Source organism: Cyprinodon variegatus, unplaced genomic scaffold, assembly GCF_000732505.1.
Source record: "Cyprinodon variegatus isolate N-32 unplaced genomic scaffold, C_variegatus-1.0 Scaffold170, whole genome shotgun sequence".
Lineage (NCBI taxonomy): Eukaryota > Metazoa > Chordata > Actinopteri > Cyprinodontiformes > Cyprinodontidae > Cyprinodon > Cyprinodon variegatus.
In genome coordinates this window covers 871,500-886,337 of record NW_015150623.1, presented here as the reverse complement: position 1 = coordinate 886,337, position 14,838 = coordinate 871,500, and the positions used below count along the sequence as shown (strand labels likewise).

Below are 14,838 nucleotides of genomic sequence, written 5' to 3'. Positions count from 1 at the left end.
AAGATGTTTTGACCTTGTAATCATCCAAGCATGAAAAAGACTCCGGTGGACCATCCTATCTGTCCGTCTGCCAATCTGTCATTGCAGCAACTGCTTAAGTACAGTTCCCCTGATCTCTCTGCCTCTCTTTGTCCTGCTACATCCTTTAAGAGGACATAGAGATAGAGGGAAAATCACCCAACAGACTCTGTCACAAATCATTTTGATCATAAATCTGTGAAGATTGTCCCTTCTCTATGCTGCCTTTGGCTGGTGATATATCTGATGTGTATAAAGTACGATTTGAGGGCCATTAACTGCCTTTGGATTGTTTCGGAAGGTTTAAATTTGGTTTGCCCATGCAGTCGATCCAGGTCCACCTTCCGCTTCCATGTGCCAGGCCTTTCAGTAAGGGCACAGACAAATGTATTTATAATTTCCATATTGATTCATGAGAAAAAAGCTCCAAGACTAAAGGAAAACTCTAACAAAGCTCCAGGGAACCTAGAAAAAAAGATGAGAGGAAATCAGTCTGTTAGATTTTTCATACCTTTAAACCTGATATTGGTTCACCTGCTTTAAATAAGCACATTTGAATGTTTTGTTCAGGGTTAACATTTACATTTTACAGACCGAAGAACCAAAGGTTTATACATACTAAAGGTGTTTTTACTTTTTTCTCATATGTAGCACTCTCCAACAACCTTGTTCCATGTTTTCCATCTCTAGCCTGACAGATGATATTATCATCATGAAGCCAGAAGCTTCTCCAGACTGAGAAAAGTGTTTATTGTTGGACAAAAATAGACGTAGCCACTGGTCCTGCTGCTAGCTTTGACACTGGGGACCAGTACCAATTTTCACAGATGGTGCATTTTATGCTTGCAAGGCTGTATTGAAATTTACTTTCAGCTCTGTCAGTTCAGACTGAGAATGTAGAAATGAAAGGATGAAAGAAAAATAGTTCCTGTGAAGCTTGTTGGAGATGCTTTTAGAGAGCCATACCAGCAGCCGGTTAATTTGTTCCTGTACTCGAATATCTCAAACCAGCCCCTTTTCATTAGTGTGTCAGTTATTTTCCTTTTCTTTTCTCTTTCACCTTAGTCCTAAGAGCATTAAAAGACTTTTTGTTTTGTTTGTGTGAGTGTTTGTGTGATTGGCCAGATTTTCTGCTCCAGTTTCTCTGTCCATCTTTCAATCGCCTGCTGCTATTCAGTGAAACAGACTTGTCTTAAATCAGCCAGCTGGATGACGGCAGGAGGAAGCTGTGCACTCTGAGTTACGGCGCCATGCTCGTGTTACATTTATTTATAAGCAGGGAGGATACACACAGTTCTTCATTTGAACTATTGAACCACTTCGCTGATTGCTCGCTCACATCCCACAGGACTTAGATGTCAAAGGTTTGTATGGAGATGTGTTTCTATGGAGAATAACCTGCTTAAAACACAATACTTTATTTAATTTTTGTTTCCTTTTTAATCTCTTTTCCAACCAAACTGGGTCTGAGGTCTAACTTATTTTAGAATATAATAAACAGAGATAACTTTTTATTAGAAAATGTTTCCTTTGGAGTTTTAAGAAGCTCCTAAACTATTACCTAAAGGAATTTTTTTAAACTGCAAATATATCTAAAACACACATGCTGTTTTTGTCCGCCTCTTCTCAGAAACTCGACTTGATTGAAATCGCTATAAATGATTATTAGTCAAATATACTGTGAGACAAGGTTGAGTGGATTACCTCATGTCTAAGTATGGCCAGGATAAGTGTCCTCTGAATGCTGCTCATTCCCTTGGAAGTGGAATTACAGGCTTGACTGATGCAGAATCATCCCTGTAGAGTCAAGCCAAGCTCTGAGTGAGGTTACAGAGGAGGCAAACCTCTGTGGACGACAGGTCTGCACACCGTTTTCCTGCCTACTACTTGGACATACACTGCCTGTTTTTATCTATGCTCACTTGGGATTTTATCGGATATTGCAGATGCCGTCTAGTAAAGATTGCTCTCACTTCCTGACATGTATGGCCGCTGGTTAACACGTGTGGACAGCTAAAATAAAATGAGAGATATGGAATATACAACAGCTGCAACACTATGATTGCAGCTCAAGCTTTAACCAGACTATAGATCCATCTAATTACTCATTTAATTGTATGGGTTTTCCCAAGTACGTTTAGGCCAGAAGGTGATCAAAGGATAAAAAACACCTCTTCCAGAAGCAAACTTATTCCTACAGCGAAGATGGGAGTAGTGGGACGATGTGAAGATCGAGGGAGCTATGTTTACCCAAACCTCAACTTCCAAACTGTCTTTTGAGGTTTCCTCATGATGTGTACCCCTAATGATGCCATGTATTTTGTGTAGCGCACCAATCCCTCCGAGATCAAAATACCCAGAGACGACATGACATGAACGCCCCTGAACGCCACAGCAGAACTGTTCAATAGGAGAGTTTTGCCCCAGGAAAACCAAGAAAGTCTGGTTGCCTGGGTGTCCAGTAATCTTCCAGTGTTTCGCAGCCCATTTAAAATACAGGCAGAGTTGTGACAGACCAGATACTTTATCACAAAAAACACCAAATTTATGAAAGAGCTTACTAATTGAGAGGTTGTACTCCTTATAAATAAGTACTTATAAATCTGTTGTTAGCCATGTGAAATGTGTTTTTTTTTTTTAATCTAGAGCCTATTTCAATCATATTCAGTCAACTCATATATAACGTTTATAGACGTTAACATTTTGTCTACATAATCAAAGAAGAGTAGACTATAGATGTAGCCACTCACAACTACCATGCTCTGCTGATGTATATTGCAATGCTAGCGTGAGTGGCTGACATTCCTCGAACTACTGAAGCTCCGTGCGTTGCTGTTGGTCTTTGAAACGTCACCTATTGTGCTAATGGACTTGTCAGAACTTTCTTATTCAATGGCTCTGTTCCGCAGACAACATGGTGCTTTCAGGCTCTCCAGTTTTCCCTCCAGATTTAAAAACATCACTTTCAGCTTTAGGAAATGTCTTAAAATGTTAAAGTCTTGATCCCATGAGAGGGTTAGAAACTGTAAAAACTAATCTGTTTTTAAATGGCACCTTCCACTCTTAGAGGCCTTTCTACCAAATGATTTATGTAACTGTTAACAAACGTATCACCTTCAGCCAGCATATTCACAAGAGGTTTTGCTATTCTGAGATCGATTTAAACAGTTGGCTATAGAAACAAATTCATCACTTGGACAGAAAACCTTCCTCCTTATTGAACAGCATGGTGGTTGAACATTCTTACTGCATGCATATAATTTTACCTTATCTAAACTGTTCAAAAAATACTCTTGGTGTATTTAAACTTATAAATCTGACAAAAATAATATCTTTAGGTATTAGATGATCACAAAAAAAAAAAAAAAACACTTTGGCAAACCCTACCAGACAAGTTGCAGAACTTTAGCCTAATTTAATGTTAGACAGTATTACAGTGTGCTATATGTAAATATCTGGTTTGAAATGAACTTCCTGAAACATGCTGTTTATTGTAGAAAAAAACCCAAACAAGTTTATGAAAACCAAGTGTTTTAAAACCACGGGACATTCAGCAGGTTTTAAGAATTACAGCAGCAATTTATTCGCTCTGTCTGACGAGGCTGAGCTGTTTGAAAATGGAGGTCAGTGTGACACAGGGGGAGAAACTGTGCAGCTTTTACCCCCAGGCTGGATTCACAGTGGGATCCTATCTGTGTCACAGCTCTGTGAAAAGCTGTTGGGTGGATTAACTTGGTCTCTCTGTGAGGTCCGCTGTTGTTCTACTGTTTTGTCACTGTTATCCTTTTAGGAAGCTCTTTGAAGATATAGATAGGCTTCTTAAGAGTCACCTCTGCCTTGAGTGTTCGTGGGGGTCTGTGTGTTTATTTGTCCAAATCTAATATTTCTGAAAGATTTTCAGGGGTACGTGAAAGCTTAAAAAATGGTAATGAGAACTCACTGAATAAGCAGGCAAATTAAAATTCTCTGGAGATGAGAATAACAAATGCAGAAACTGCTTCAGTGCTCATGTTCTCTGCCAACAAAATTCTCGGAAAGTGTTATAATTTCATTCATGCAAATTAGGGAGTAAAAATAAAGAGCTCCTGCAATACAGAAGTGCCTTTAGTCATCCAGCTGCTCCTCCTGTTCTTTACTGTCAAGTCAATTCTCTAACAGACATTTAAGGAGAGTGAAAACATGCGATTGGGACAGGGAGACGGACAGTGACAGCCCTAACCTTTAAGGTGTCATGTTGGATGGCAGGGATGCAGATTCTGCCAGAATGTGCATGCTGAGGTTACCCAGAGCCCAGGACCTCCCAGAGACCTCCATCTGCTGGGGCAGGAGGAGGGTTTGCAATGTGGCCTGCAGAAAAAAAAAAAAAAATGTGTTGCAAAGCTGGTCATTTCACACACGTTTATTTCCTGATACTTCACTGTTATACGAGTGGAAGATAGAAGGAGCAGTGGCATGGAGACGGTGGAGAGCTTTAAGGGATTATTACAGAGGGGCAAAGTAGGAGGTGAGTGGAAGCAGAGTGGAGCTGAGCAGCAGAGTAGCTGTGGGGGCGTGACAGATGACTCGCCAGAGATGGTGAGAAGTTGGAGAAGAATCTGCCGAGACACGAGCCATCTGCTCCTTCAGGGGCTCATGCTCATCTCTAAACTGCTTTGCAACCTTCCGACTTGCAGGACACTGGCCTGACTGCAGATTAATAATGTTCCATAAATACTTTTCCAGCAAACGCCGGTGTTGTGGTGATCAGTCATAAGGTTTGTGAACTCAGCAGCCTTCTGAGGCTGAGGGACTGGGTGGTGTGTGGTGCAAGCAGTAACTGCTGAACACAGTGGAAATAAAGCAGGACGGAGTAGCTCAGCAGGCTTTAATCATGTCAGCAAACATTCTTAGGAAAATAAGATGACCGGGAAGAGATGCATCATGTTGAGGTTTAGTTAAGGCTGCAAGTTTGTTCAAAACAATATCTAAACCCAACCTTCTGACTTTTCCCTTAAGGTTGTTTTTTGTGATAGAAAAAGGGCAACGTGTGCATAATGGTGAAATTAAAGGGAAATTATATTTTGTGTTTACTCTTTTTAATTGTTATAAACACAGTCCACCATGTGTAGTTTAATCTGTAAATCCAGCTGTTAGTGAAAACTTGAGATTTACTGGAGGTAAAACAGGCAAAGGAAAACAGGGGGTGATAGTAGAATACTCCTGCAGGCTTTTTTTAATTCTGTTAGAGTGCATATTTGATAATTCAATCTATCACGACTAGTTGTCCAGCTCCTAAGAAACCCAGATCAGTACACTAACACCCCTATGTTTGACCATTAGTTCTTTGTGTTAGTTATATCCCACATATAACAGGATGCACACCTTCCTTCAAATCCCACCTTTCCCCCATCAGCCTTTAGCTCACTACCTAAGGTCAGTCTGCCTCATCTTAGTTATTTCAACTTTATTCAGGTCTGACAGAGATCAAATGAGACTGAAACCAAAAAAGGCAGGTTTGGAATGCTTTTCTTCTTTTACTATAAGCCAGTGTTATTAAAAAAAGAAGTACAGAAAAGGATCTTTGGAGAGGCAATTTTTAAATACAGTAAAGCTGTACTGTATTTTGGGGCGATTCTGAGTAGGTTGTAATCCTATTTTCCTCCAGACAGATTTATTCTCCTGTGCAGTCATATTATCAGATCCAGGCTTTATTCTGTTATTGTTTTGTATTAGCTTAACCACATGATTGTAACATATTTAACCTAAGTGTTTGAAGTGTTTCAAAAGTCATTTTCTCCTTGATACTGAAAGTGACCTTAGAGGATCCTTTTTGTTTACAGTTCTTGCTTCCTTGATTGCAGCTTGCAGGTTACAGTTGGTCTTTTGTGCAAGTTATCGCATTTTTTCCAGGTTGTCCCAGCCTTGCCCCAGCACTTTACACACAAAAAAACACTAATAACACACGCCCAGCAGAGGAAAAGCATGCCTTTGGCCTGAACAGCCATTGTCTGCCCGGGTGATCATGAGTCATTGTTCCAGCAGCACAAGCTGGGAGTCAAACGACGTGATGCAGCCGTGAAGAGGTCTATTGTGGGCCGTATAAAGCCGAGGCAGGACCGGCATTCCTGGCAGACACCGGCCAGTGGACTGTCAGAGGAGTTTTGCATGAATAGTGGACTGATTCAGTCTGTGGCGACAAGGTGATTAGCATTTTGAGTGGATTCACCGCCAGCTCTGTTCCATTCACAGGGCAAGTCTGTGAGTAAGCAGCACAATATTTCACCGGTCTGGTTTGTTTTGGAGGGAAGAGGTTTCATTTAACCCAGATCTCATATGGAATACTAAGTAGGTTTCTTCAGTTTTCATCACTTAAATAAGAGCTTTTTTAATAAACAGTCTAAAACGACTATTGCTTAAGTTGCACATCCAGACTAACAAACTAGATAAAAAATTTTTTTCTGTGAACACAGAACTTTAGCTGCCTTTTCTTGGCCAGACTGCATTTTTTCCAACCTGTTTAAGCATCAACATATTCAAACCAAAAATATTGAGCCTTTCTGCTCATGTTCTGCCTGATTTGCTGCATAGTGAAGTCTCCTCCCCTGTGAAGCAGGCAGATGGTAATATCTACCTTCAGCTGATCGAGGGAGCAAGGAAACTGCAGGTGTGTGTTAGAGTGTGTCTGTGAGATTGTGCACTTTAGATCTAATCATCATGGAAAAATGTGAAAGAGTCAGAATTCTGTTAGTTTTTCTTTGTCGGATAGTTTACGCAGGAAATTGTGGATTTCTGTGACAGCCTTTCCAAACTCTACATACTTGTCCGTTGATTTGATTTGCAGAGTGTGTGTGTGATATTCCTTTTGGCATGCATGGAATGCAATGATCCACAAAGGCACACTATGAGGATCATTGAGTCCGTGGTGCCAACATTTGTGCTTGTGTGCATTTTCAGTGGAATTTATATGGATCAGTGTGCACACAAAATTATTACCTGGTGACAAAGGATATATCCATGCAGCCTGTCAGAGTTCAAGGGTTTTGGATGTATTCATGTGATAACATTGTGCACCATGTGTTTCTAATTGGTCATAGGAAAAGTTGGTCTAATATGGGTTTAATTTTGGATCCATGCAGAGCAGTAAATGAAGAAGCAGGAACGGCCAGATTACCTAACAGCTTTATGAGTTGGTGATAACATGAGGCTGAGTCCTTGTATGATTCAAGAGGCATATAGGTCCCGCTCCTTGCAACATGCTGTCTGATGAGGTGATGAATCCATTGATTTAAATATCTGTATGAATAATCTTTTCATTATTATCTACAGTACTTATGTTACATTAGGAGGGGATATCAAAAAGACATTAAGCAGTTTTCTAATTATACTGCAACCATTGGTAAAAACACAGAACTGCAGCACTCTTCTGCTTGTTCTTGTAGATCTTATTTGTACTAAAAAAATTTTTACCCAATGTGGAGTTACCATCTGTGGCTGAGGTGACCTTCAAGTATCCACAAAATCAATCTTTAATATAATGCTTCCATTTTTTGCCATGTCGGACCTATTTATTACGGACGCACTTAACCTACCACTTACAGAAACAGGGCAGGAACCATCGATCCAAAGTGCATCCAGGGAAAATATAAAATATGGGCTTATAGATCGGCGCCGAATACCGAAGTGTCAGTTTGCTCATCAACCAGTGTTTGGTTGTAAAGATTACCGTATTTTCACAACTATAAGGCGCACCATACTAAAAGGCGCAGTCTCAGTTATGTGATCCATTTCTGTATTTAACACACACAAAAGGCGCACAGGACTATAGGGCACGGGTTTTATATACAGGTACATGTCCTCTACTACGTTTAAATACCTCTACTGCGTATTTAAAAAGAGAGCGGGGGCAAAACTGAGTATGTTTGTGCTTTATTCATGTATTTATTACAAAGTATTAATCAAACCCATCGAAGTCATCATCCTCTGTTTCTGAATTAAACAGCTGCACTAAATCAGACATGCCAGTTTCCCCTTCTTCGCTGTCAGAGTCACTTTCCGTGCCGGGCGGCTCCTCGGAAATAATGCCGGCTTTTGCGAAAGCTCAAACAACAGTGCCAGCAGACACGTTGTCACTTTTACCTCTTGTGCACTTTACTTGGAACTTGCTGCTACTAAGTATTGTACCCCAAACACAATTTCGTTGCCTTTTTTTGACAGTGACAATAAATTCTTGAAACTTGAAACTTGTTAGCCCAAGCATCAACAATCCATCTGCAAACGGTGGCGTAACTTGCTCGGCGCTGCCTTCCACTTTTCCTGAAACTGCGGTGTCCGTCTGTCATCCATCACTCCCATGCCGCTCACAGCCTTACTTTGAACGGCCGTTTCACACCAATGTCGAGCGGTTGAAGTTCCTTTGTCAGACCTCTCGGAATAACAGCAAGCACAGCGTTCATTTGTTTCACATTGGCTGTGAGATGGGCACGCATGGAGTCACAGATTAACAGCGATGGTGATACGTGGAAAAAACCACCTGGTCTCCTTACATTCACCTCCCTCAGCCACTCTTTCATCATCTCCTCATCCATCCAGCCCTTTTCATTTGCCTTAATAACGACTCCAGCTGGAAAAGTCTCTTTAGGCAAAGTCTTTCGCTTAAAAATCACCATAGGCGGCAGTTTCTGTCCATTTGCGTGGCAGCCAAGCACAACAGTAAACAACTCCTTTTCATACCCCGTTGTGTGTATCACTACCGTCCTGGTCCCCTTCTTCTCCACCGTGTTATTCACCAGGATGTCGAAAGTGAGCGGCACCTCGTCCATGTTGGTGATGTGGCTTGTCTGGATGCGTTTGTCGGCGATGTGTTTGCTGCAGTAGGAGTGGATGCTCGCCAGCTTTTCATTATAATCCGCCAGACGTTGCTGAGCTACTGTAGTCCTGGTCCGGATGGAAAAATTGCACTCATAGGCGTATCTCTTTGCCATTTTCAGGGTTGTTATGACAACAATGTTGTCATAACAACCGCACATTTTAAGGTAAAAAAAAGAAGTTTATATGCGCCTTATAGTCGTGAAAATATGGTAAATTAAAAGGCTATTTAAAATATATTTACAGTAAAAACTTACAAAATTTCTCTTTAACATGTTCTGGACAGTACTGGAAAAGTTTCCACTTAGATTTATAACTCCTTTTACAGATCTAGAAGGTTTTAGGAGGTTTTAGTTTTTTCATCTCCCCTCCAGGTAGGATTTGGTCAGAAAACCTTCAAAGGAAGTCTTCTTCACCACATGTTGAGTGTTAAATAATGACCTGGGTGACTTCAAATACCCACTGAGTTGAACATTTATCTATGCAGAGCAACTCTAAATTATTCAGCCCTTACCAACATATAGACCTAAAATATGATCATCCTTCCTCAGATGCTGATAATTCCTAGCAATTCTGCAGAGCAGTCGCTGGAGGCTCAAACAAGCTGTTGGATATTTAGACAACTACCTGATAACATCAGTATGCTTGCAATGCCCCCATCTTTCTTGTCTTTGTAACTACATTACCAACTGCTTGACAGGGTTTGTAACGGTTATTTGTTAAATTCAAAACTATTAGAATTTAAACAAAAGAAACAACAGAAATTAAAAATGTGACTAAAAGGTATTAGAAAGGGATCAGCAGCTTATCCATATTGATGCAAATCAGGTTGTTGTTTATCGAATGCTGCGTTTAGACATGGGAGTTTGTGTTATTAGTTGTTTCTTAAACCTGCTCCAATGATGGAACCGGAGTAATTTAGAGGTCATACATATACATATATATATATATATATATATATATATATATATATATATATATATATATATATATATATATATATATATATATATATATATATTTAATGTTTTTATTTTTTTATTTTACTGTTTCTTTCAAGTAGGGCAATCAATATCACTCCATGACTAATCGCCATGACAACTACTGAGCCAGTGCAGCAAATCATGGGAGCTTAAATCTCTTGCAACTGTTGCGAAAGATGGCAAATTGTCAGAAATGCCTGGTTGTTGTGGCTCTTGTTATTGGTTTCAAGTTACTGTCACAACCAGAGAGATAACATGACATAGATAACGTTAACAGCCGGCAAGGAACTTTAAAATGGAGCATTTGTGTTTTACAACTGGAGAAATTAATGACTGATAGGTTGTGTTTCCTCTAAATTGGCTTTTGCACTGTTATTTCAATTCATGCTGTGGATTTTACAGAATGTCTCCTAATTCAAACAGTACAAACACACTACTTGTAGTTTTACTTATATGATGTGTTGTATAAACCTACACAGAATCTTATTGCTTTTATTGATAACACTAAAAAAATAGATTTTTTTAAGCTACATGTTTGAAGTATTTTACTAAAAATAAAATTTCCATAAGTTTAAGCTGCACTTATTTATTTTTACATGCCCAGATTAAATCTATTTTATTTGACTGCCTTTAAAATAAAAATAAAAAAAACCCTGAAAGTTTTGACCTGTGAACAAAACACGAAGTGTAGTGGAAAATGGAAACAACACATTTCTGTGAAAATAGTGAAACATGGCTTTGTCATTCTTTTTTAGAAACTTACTGGTAATGGAGAGATGGGTAGTTTGTTTGTAGACAGTTGGCTGAAGGCTTTAAAGACATGAGTCTAAGGTAGATGTTCACTTGTTAGCAGGTCATCCTGTATCCTATATAAGCACATAGAAAATACTTCATTGGAAGGTTTTAGATGGAACCTCTTCATGTATTTGAAAGGCTTAGTCAAACTCCAAACTTAAATTAAAGTGAAAATCTGTGGCAAGCTTAAAAAAATTATGTTCACTGCAACCAATCCAATTCACTTTGAGCTGTTCTGAATAGAAGAAAGGTCAGACCTTCAGCCACTAGATCAGTGGTCACAAACGCAAATCCTCAAGGGCTACTTTCATCCAGATGTTTGATGCATTCCTTGCCCTACATTCCTCACTCGAATGGCTAAACTACATCACTAGCATGCAGTGAAACTCTGCAGAGCTCTGCTAATGAGCTTTTATTGATGTCAGATGTCTTAAAGCAGAGATGCATCTAAAAGTTAAAGAACACTGGCGCTCCAGGGTGGGAGTTTGAGACCTCTGCTCTAGATGCATAAAGCTTGCTCTAGATGCATAAAGCTGGTAGAGGCATACCAACAAAAGGTTTGCAGCTATAACTGCATTTGGAAGCTAAAACCTTCAAGAGTCGTAGAGCAATTTCATTATGATTTACTCTAAAGCACTACTTTATGTTAATTTGTCATAAACAGTCCATGTTTGTGGCTTTGACTCTCCAATATGTTGAAAAGATCAATAAGTGTGAATTAATTTGCAAAGCACTGCATGAGAAGCTTAGATACCGTGTTAAAAATACTAATAGGATTTTTTTCTTCTCCTTCTTTTTTTAGAGGCCAGAAAGCTAAAATGGGAGGCAAGCTTAGCAAAAAGAAGAAGGGATACAATGTAAATGACGATAAGTCAAAAGACAAGGATGCCAAGGCAGAGGGCGCTTCTGCTGAGGAGAGTGAAGCACCGAAAGACAAAAAAGATGAGGCCCCTGAAGCCAGTGATGCTAAAGAGGTAGCAAACGACACGGCTGCCAAAGAGACACCGGCTGCGGATGGTGAAGCGCCAAAAGAGGAAGAAAAGAATGCTGCTCCCGCCACCAAGGAGTCAGAAAAGCCTGCCTCCAATGCTGAGCCGAAAACAGAGGCACCGAAAAGCGCGGAGGCTCCAAAGGCTGAAGAGAAACCAGCTGCCCCTGCTCCGGCCAAAGAATCAGCTCCTGCCGCCACGGAGCCAGAGGCGAAGGCCGCGGCACCTGGCCCTGCAGCGGAGAGCAAAGGGGAGGCCGACGCCAAAAAGACTGAGGCCCCCGCTGCACCGGCAGCCAAAGCTGAGGCGGCAGCAACTGCCTCTCCTGACCCTAAGCCCACAGAGGCGGCGGCTCCTGCAGCACCTAAAGAGGCCGCTGCTGCACCTAGTTCAACACCAGCCGCCGAACCTCCCGCCAAGGAGGCCAATGCCACAGAGGCACCAAGCAAGGATCAAACCGTAGCAGTTCAGGATTAATGGACAGCTTCTTTTCCAAAATGAAGAAACAAATTACCTAACTCAATGATGACAAAGATTTAAAAAAAGAAAATTAAATTACTAGCCCGCCCATATTATTATAACAATAATAATAATAATTGTAATGATGATTATGATGATTTGTTGAGTAAAGAGGACTCGAGATATTTCCCACCAATGCGGATGATTATTGCTATTATTATTGTTATGTTTTAATCTATTTTTTCTGCTGTAGTATTTGAACTTTGATACGAGTCTGTGTCAACCATATGCCTTTGCCACTTCACCTTCATCTTTCCATTCACTCATAACTTATAGATTTCCCATTTTAGCCCTCAGAAGGCCTGCATTCATGCACTCACCTGCACCGTCTATCTGATGGATGTTTTTGGGAAACCATTCCGATGGGAGAAATGGGAACGAGGGGCTACAAATAATTTTTCCAAATGGATCTGCATTATATCTGACCGGGAGCTTCCAGTTTTCCCATACATTGAAACTTTACAAAGGTTTTTCATTTCAAGACTGAGAATACTGAAGCTTTAAGATGCATTTCAAAGGTTGAGTATTGCTGGCTTTGCAAATAACTGTAGATTTTTTTCACATAAACTTCTACATTTTGTACTGAAACCCTTAGCTAAGTATATTCTAAGGAAACCAAGTGGTTTTTTAGCATTTGTAATACTTTAAGATTTTGCAAAGCCTTGCTGAAAAGACTTTTGCAATGTTCTTGTAAAGTTTAAAGCAATTCTCAGGTCTTTAAATGAAATAAACAGTAACATATACAGATCAGACATATCTAGCATTGACTTGGATGAAATTCAAGCAGTACAATACCTGAATTGTTTATACTTGCTTGCAATACTTAGACAGTAAAGTTTACTTTCTTACGAGGACACTTTGATTAGCACATACTCTATTAGGTGGTATCTTTTTAAAAACAACAGACTAAACTGGCACTCAGACATCCTGTGACTGTCTGTCCTTCCCAACCTATTAAACAAAATCCTGAGGTTGCACAAAGTGGCAAGGCTATACGATTTTAGCAGTCTTATGTTGTCAGTTTTTTTTTTATTTTGGCCTGCAATACTTCAGAAACTTCTCTTAACATCTAAAACAACCAAAACATTTTTAGAAATCACAATGTTGGTGCTTTTATCTGGCCACAAAAGGTAAATTTGAGCATTTATACACTTTACCTTACCTTAGAAGTTTGGTATTTAGAAAATATTTTGTGTAAAATATTAGAAAATGTCTGGTTTGTCAGGCATATGAACTGTCTAACATCTTGATATGTTACAGCCATTAATGAGACTTATTTTTTGCCAGTTGATCTTTAGATTATTGGGGCAATTCAAGATTTTGTCCTTAAAGAAAAATTATATTAACACTTTTTTTTTGTGGTCAGTATAAGACATGGCTAGCCTAATGTCGAAGATACAGTGTTCCTAGCAGCTGCATATAAGAAGGCATAGCAGCATATGTCTAGAAATCATTCAATTCTTTTTATTTAACAAAGAAATAGTGGGCTATCAGCCTTAAGTTACAAACTGCTCTAAATGAAAAAGAAATCATGCACAGTTACTTCAAAATAAGTGTCATTATTTAATGTGCCATATGCATTGTTAAATGTGGAATTACTGCTAGAAATAACTATGCTAAGGTGATTCTAGAGTAGTTCTAATTGTTCTCCAAATCAACTATTCAAAAAAATCTGAAAAAACCCTTTTTATTTTAAACTACTGGTACAATGTTTGGGAAAAGAGGACTCTGAAAAAGTCAAGCACTTTTGTTTGCATATTTTGAAAATCTTTGTAGCAATGGAGGAGATATTGACAAAATGAAAGAAAGCTATATTCTTAAGGAATAATCAGTGTTTCCAATTTCATATGATTTTAAATTCAAACAACAAAAAACAGGAAATGTGAAGTTTATTTAACAGTTAAATTCATATCTACCATCACAATAAGTTTTACTTCTGCTTGTGACTCAATTCTTGGACAAAAAGTAAGATACCAGCAGCTTAAACTCTGACCACCAAACCCTCCTCTTTCGACCTTTGCATAAATGCAGGTGTAGGTGTTGTCATCTCTGCAATCCATCTTTCACCTTTTCCTCTCCATCCATACGACACACAGCGTCTTCCTTCCAGCACTCGTTGAACCGTAGCAGAAACAAACATCCGAGGACGGTTTGTGTGTCATTTTATTACGTTATTTTTCTTCCTCTCTTGACTCAGTAAATTGCATGTCTGTGGTTGGGTGAACCTGTAGTCCTGTCTTTTTGGTCAAGTGGAAAAAAAAAAAAAAAATAAGTATTGATAATTTCTCGGTCTGCATCCATGCCAACTACGATTGATATTTTCATTCCATGTTTCACCGCAGCTATTTCTACATGTTCATTCAAGCAAACAGACAAAAAAAAAATGATATTGAAATTGATGCGTTACAATTATATGTACTTGTATAAATGGTGCAACAATAATAAAATGTCAGAAAATGACTTAAATATCTTGTGCAACTGAACTTTGTCCTCTAAGTCTTTAGAACATTAACTTAGCTGGTGGTCAACTAATGTGATTTAATGTCCTTTTTTTCTGGCACACTGCTTCACTTCATTTTGTAGATCAGATAGTTTTTCCCCTAAAACACAATTGTCATGGGACCTTAGCTGCGTTGCCTGAATTGCTAAGGTGTTGGATTTGAAATCCAGCTTGTTACCAAACAAATTCA

The 14,838-nt window shown here is 39.3% G+C and overlaps 1 protein-coding gene across 1 annotated transcript in view; it reads left to right on the top strand.

The window, feature by feature from the left end:
• Positions 1–12,135, top strand: part of basp1 (brain abundant membrane attached signal protein 1) — a 55,789-nt gene extending 43,654 nt beyond the window's left edge. The window contains exon 2 of the mRNA XM_015378342.1: positions 11,443–12,135. Within this exon, the coding sequence (XP_015233828.1) occupies positions 11,459–12,106 (648 nt within the window). The 5' untranslated portion in view covers positions 11,443–11,458 and the 3' untranslated portion in view covers positions 12,107–12,135. The remainder of the gene's footprint in view (positions 1–11,442) is intronic.
• Positions 12,136–14,838: the final 2,703 nt, after the last annotated feature.